The sequence below is a fragment of the Cephus cinctus genome, unplaced genomic scaffold (genome assembly GCF_000341935.2).
Source record: "Cephus cinctus unplaced genomic scaffold, Ccin1 Ccin1_scaffold1880, whole genome shotgun sequence".
NCBI lineage: Eukaryota > Metazoa > Arthropoda > Insecta > Hymenoptera > Cephidae > Cephus > Cephus cinctus.
In genome coordinates this window covers 79,800-85,799 of record NW_014334044.1, presented here as the reverse complement: position 1 = coordinate 85,799, position 6,000 = coordinate 79,800, and the positions used below count along the sequence as shown (strand labels likewise).

Genomic DNA, 6,000 nt, shown 5'->3' with positions numbered 1-6,000 from the left:
CCCCCCCCCCGACTGGTAGGACATAAGTATCGAATTGTATGAGATCAATTGTTAGTCAAGAATAATGATATACTTAGCGATGTTATTCGAGGATGTTAAATTGTGACACATTATTCATGTATATAAGGACATTTCGGTCTATCGATTCCGTTGAACCCAATTGTACCAGAATTCGTAAGCCAATTAAAAGATACCGATTATTTGTGGGATATTACAGCCTTCCCTTGACTTTTTATACTCCTGTTCGCAGTGTCCTGTGTACCCTGTCCTGTGTCCCAAGTGCCTGCAATCCCAGGAGGGAATACTTCCAAGCATCATATTGACCCGGAGGGATGAAACTAGGAACACTCCAGCTGATCGATCGAACTTTTTCAATAAAAAATGTGTAAAGGCAGATGCATGGGTTTTCAGTTTCTGTCAAAAGGACTAGTGCCATTAAAGTAACAAGGTATCAATGGACCCTCAGGATTCAGGCCCTCAGCCTCCGTGCAAGGATTTTCAGACACAGTTCTTTCTTAACGGCATGCCCGCCAGAAGGAACGGAAATCTCTACGATTGAAAAGTAATTAGGTGAGTTATCATGAAGTTCTAATTGGGAAACAAGACATTGTAAATTGACAGAAAAATTCCCCAGATAAGAAAATATCCTGAAGACTACTTTATGATAAATTAATTTAATCAAATAAATCTCTGAAGAAACCTTGAAGAGGAAAATATCAATGATAGAGTATCTATGACGAGAAACGCGAGGAACTAGGAAATATCCTAGAAGGTACCAAACGGGTAAGCATTTTACATTATACAATCTGTACAAACAAATAAACAGTCGAGAAACGAGAAACGATTCGGGTATACGGCGAAAGAGTGAAGTAAAAGGAGCCAAAAGCCAAAGGAGAAATCAAAATTTAAAGAGATCCGGGACTTTGAAGATTCTTGAATGCGCGTATAGATGATTTTTTTAAAACATGGGGGCTGACGTTTTTCTTGAAAGTTTATTTTCAAGCGAATAATGATCGGAACTATCGATGAAAAGTGCAGAGAACTGCAGAACTCTTTTCACAAATCCTGTGATCGTCCTTCTCAATGTATCTCATAACGGACAACGATAAGTAAATTCAGCGCCCTCATCCATTAATTCATAGTAAAGTGCTGATTAATCCTAGAGTAATGAACGGTACTTCGTTGAGCTGACGTTCGGGAAACTCGGAAATACCTACTCTGTATCGCGAACGGCGAGAGTGAGTATCACCGAGTGCATACATATTTATGCGGGGAATGACGATACTCGAGAAAACCCGAGTTTCTAAGCGACTATGCCGACGCTGCAGTCTTTCATCTCAAACAGAAATTTTGAGTTGAATGCTGATTGCTGGCTGCTGCCTGTAAGGAACGTATCCACGTGGCGGCGTCCTCACGATATAGAAAGCTAAAATGATTATAAATATGAAAATCTCACAAAAGTTCCTTGTTCGCAACCAACCGATCCCTAAAGGTTCGAACAGCCAGTCTAGTTCTTTTCTGTTGTACCGCAGGAAACTCGAGTGACGAAACATTGCTCGAAGTGGGCACTGCAAACTGCTGGAGTCACCGTAAAGAGAAACGCGGACATTTAAAAGCGTATCGCTATCGTAAATCCACTTTCGCTAGTGCACCATCCATATAATTTTAATGTCCATACACGAGAATGCAAGTAGTAGATATAAATATGAGGCATGGGAAAAGTAAAAAAAAAAAAAAAAACGTAAGTAATTTCAAAGTGGTGAAGAACCATTCGGTCTGATTCTCTTTTTTTATTACTCACTCTCGTTTCGGATTCTGGCATTCGCCTGCAGAAACATTTCGTCCCCTATCTACACGGTATACGTTCCAAGTGTATGTATTCAAGGGCACCGTTACCAATTTTCGACCAGGTGGAGACGAGACTACACCATTTTTTAGGATTATTTCCTTTAAGATGGATTCGCATTAGTTCTCGTACACCGGTACGGTTGAAGACGATCATGTCCAACGTCGTGTTCTTTTCTTCTGTACTCTCAGCTGTTCTCCATTAGCGATTTTCGATAGCAAAACCCATTCTGTTATCCACAAACTGAGAGAACACAAGGAGCTCATGTATTTTTCGTCATATTAAAATGAGCCATCGAATATGCGTAACTCATAGAAAATTCGAAAACGACGTCGCGCTTCCACGGATTGTCGGCTCTTGCTTCAGACAATGCAGCAATTACGAGACTGTACGAATATTATTACCCTGACGTTGAGAAATGCTTTAATAAATCTCGGAATAACCGGTCCAGCCCTTTCAGGATATGCATAACAAATTCCGCATGATCTCCATCTTTCATCTATAGAATTTTTCATTTAATAACGTTACAAAGGCTCAAACCCTCCAGTGATTCTCTTTCATTATGTCTGTTATCGTAACATTCAGTTGTTGATGGTTACGCATGACCTTTCCAAAGTACAATGAACGAAGTAGGTGCAACTATATAGGAAATGTACGTCCACGTAATTTTCGGTTCCGATATAAGCAAAATATGCATAACACCGTTTTTCATTTGCACTGTTTCTTTGCTGGCTACAGCTGGTGCATAAACGTAAAATGCGGCCGCGACATTTTTCCGGCGAAAATAACATTTTTGTTACAAGGAGAAGGCGCTCGGGATTTATGGATGGCTTTCGCTATCCGAAGCATAAAAGCATTCGCTGGCGCTTGATCCCACAGATACATTTCAGATAGGCAATACTCGGTTTCCTGGTATTCTTAGATCTTCAAAAACCAAATTCAGTACCACGTTTCACGAAATTATTGACAATACCCACGGACACTTACTAGTGCATCATGTAATTGGATTTCATTTGATATGCTCATTCGTTTTTAAGTGATTTTCAAGTAACACTTTCTTTTCAACATTTCAATTCGGTTACCAGAATAATGCTGATGCCGAGTCCAAATATGTATTGACATTTTAATGATTTCCCCACGTCGGGAATGCACAAGTTTGTAATGTGACATGGAAATGCTCTGCATTAACATAAGTCGATTTGTTAAAGAACGTCGAGAGCCAGTTGCTAAAAATAATCTTTTGTGGTACCTTTCTAAGACGCACTTTCCCATAATCATCGGATTAACAACGTAGGAGGCGATGGTTTATACGTTAAGTCGCTTATCGCTTGTTTTCAGTTCTTCGGTGCTTTGGCCTGTTCCGTTTATGCAGTCGCACGCAGGTTGCGTACGGCTATGTACTTTGTGACGTGAATTTTCGGGTGAGTGTTACGGTGGTGTAGTGCTGTGCCTTAGTGCAGTGCTCACCAGTGTCCTTTGGATACAGTTCTCGGCCTCCACGGATTAGCTGTACCAGCTCCGGTGAGTCTCCCAATTTATTAATTGGTCAAGGGATTTCGATTTGATAATTCAGATTCGTTCTGTTACGTTCTCGAATTTTCGTTCTTTCCTGTGAGTGTTACGGTGGTGTAGTGCTGTGCCTTAGTGCAGTGCTCACCAGTGTCCTTTGGATACAGTTCTCGGCCTCCATGGATTAGCTGCACCAGCTCCGGTGAGGATTCCCAATTTATTAATTGGTGAAGGGATCTCGATAAACAATTAAGATTCGTTCTGATACGTTCTCGGTTCGTCGCTCTCTGTCTCTCGCACTATTTGCCGGACTCTTACTCCGACCCTCTCTACCTCAAACCTAGCAGCCTGAGCGGCCGTGCATTTCCGTAACCGTCCGCTCCCGTTCGTGTATCCAGTTGTGTTTGCTGATTTTACGCGACCCCAAAAATCGACAGGATCCGTTAAGCTATCGCCTCTTCTGATAGGTTCCGTCAGAGCTCTCGTTGTTGGTGGAGTTGGGCCTGTTCCATCCCAACTCCCAGTTTATACCGGCTCGTCAGTTCCCGGTGAAAAAAGAATTGGCTGGCGCCCGCCTGGCTTGCGGATGCACGAACGACGGGTGGACGGCCGAAGGTAACGTAGGTTGGTTCTCGAAGATAGTCGTTCCCGTATGTCTTGCTATCGGTGTCGGGTCAAGTTAAGAAAATTACATTACAACTTGTGCTGTGGGTATTTGTCGATATACATATAGGATTTTAACCTGAATAGCAAGACGACTTTACGCGCATTCAATAATTCTTACTTTTTATGCGGCGCAGTTAAGAAACATTAGCCTTTTCCCATTTTGAGTCTTAACATTAAATTATAAGATTCCTTTACCGTCAACATTTCAGGCCCTTCAAACTATATCCGAAGAATTTTGCCAACGTTGACCGTCCAATCGATAAATTACGTGAGGAGACCTTTCGAGGACGCGAGATGAATTTTAATTTCTGAATTCCAAGTTAGTGCGTTGAAGTAAGCTTGAAAAACACGCAGGGTCACTGGGGGCGTTCAAATGCTCGCAGCTCTTAAGCTAAATTTCATGAGAAGACGTAAAAGAGCCCTAGCCGTAAAAATAAGGAGGGCGGAATTGCAATTACTTAATCTAATTGAGGGTGCATAGCAAATTAGGGGCAACTGAGTGTCGGGAACGGCGTCGATCGGGTAACGCAATACCGCTTTATTCGCTTGCTTGATGGAGAAAACGTTGCACTGATTTAATTTAGAATTTGCATGGATAAAGCCAAGGTAGGATAAGTGCTTGTCTTTGAGTAGCTCGTACTACTGGCATAATGCTGTCCGATTAATATATTCCTCGTATAGACTAGATTAGCCTCGATTCGTAATGACGTATATTTTCTTGAAAGAGGATGGCTGCTGCTAATTGATGGGAGCTCAAGCTGTTAAGTACGTGTGCTCAGAATTATCCGGGATGAGAGAGCTGTATAGCCCATGTGCGAAAACTAATCCTCTATCTTAAATCTAAGCTCAACATCGTATTCGTATAATTTTCCTTCTCCCTCCGGTCGACTTTTTGGGGTGGCGTAAGGGTTCTTAGTGACCCGTAAAACGTCACGTTCTACATCCACAATTAGATCGTAAATACTGATTGATGAAGCCGAAAAAAGAAACCTGGATAATCGACCATTTCTGAACGCAACGCATCGAAGGTGAGTGACAGTTTACCAAGGAAAGCGCCAATCGGTTGAATATATTTTCACTGAAGTTTCATTTCATATCTAGATATCAAACTCGTAATGGCAGCTCGGTACTAGGAGAAGCAGAATTAGTTATGGGTTATCTTGAATTTTGGTCGTAAACCTTCCTATAGATTTCTTTAGGTTGTGGGTCGCGTATCAAGAGTTTACGGGATGGGATGCAAGATACGAGAACGATCCTAAGGGATCCTATAGGATATTTCAATAGAGCTATAAATCACTTGGGCATGTCCCACGGAGGTCGCATGGCCCAATTCAACGAGTGAGCAAGTCTCCTGGGAATTGAAGCACGGTCAGTGTGTAAACACGAATTATCGCCAACCTATTAGAATATAATTAATAACTCAACCACTGGCTAAAGCTTTTTCTGACGTCGCAGGAAAAGGCGTATCTTGACAGAAAAAAAAAACAATTTTCAAATTCAAATAATATTTTCACTTTGATGTGCCTTTATTACTTAGTAACGAAAAATCGTCATATCATACAATTATGGCCAATGAGAAAGCAGCATAATCAACGGGATAACAGGATATACCGATATTAACAGAATCCCTTGATACTACCCTGTCAATCCCTATTTACTTTGAAACTAGGCTAGTGGGATTATCGTGGAATGTAGCTTGTTACAGTTAATGTTACGATTGCGCTAATTAGCCGGGTTTCGACGTTAGTGGTTGTGACAGTGTTATGTACGTTGGTCAATCCACGAGCACTTGGAGTTTCAAGATTTGATAACCTAAATGTTCATACATTGGCCATTCTCAGTATTCTTTGTGAACCTTACCAACCTACCGGGACTAAAGTAAAAACCGTCCGTAGCTCAACGCTCGACTTTAACAGTTTCATCAGATGGTAAAAAAGCGAAGTTTCTTGCTATCGTGTAATAAATATCCTCTACTAAAC

The 6,000-nt window shown here is 41.5% G+C and overlaps 3 protein-coding genes across 5 annotated transcripts in view; 2 read left to right on the top strand and 1 right to left on the bottom strand.

Moving 5' to 3' along the window:
• The window catches only part of LOC107273924 (limbic system-associated membrane protein), a 29,422-nt gene extending 28,968 nt beyond the window's left edge, over positions 1-454 (top strand). Inside the window, exon 9 of one of the 3 annotated variants that reach the window (XM_025091222.1) lies at positions 251-454. In XM_025091222.1, the coding sequence (XP_024946990.1) occupies positions 251-430 (180 nt within the window). In that variant the 3' untranslated portion in view covers positions 431-454. The remainder of the gene's footprint in view (positions 1-250) is intronic. The other 2 variants (XM_015752577.2, XM_015752576.2) reach the window with 2 other exon arrangements.
• LOC107273920 (ras-specific guanine nucleotide-releasing factor 1) overlaps positions 1-6,000 on the bottom strand; it is a 44,948-nt gene that overhangs the window by 10,974 nt on the left and 27,974 nt on the right. The gene's annotated exons all lie outside the window — the stretch shown is intronic.
• LOC107273923 (A disintegrin and metalloproteinase with thrombospondin motifs 7) overlaps positions 656-6,000 on the top strand; it is a 78,547-nt gene continuing 73,202 nt past the window's right edge. Inside the window, exon 1 of the mRNA XM_025091219.1 lies at positions 656-783. The gene's annotated coding sequence lies outside the window, so the exon portion shown is untranslated. The remainder of the gene's footprint in view (positions 784-6,000) is intronic.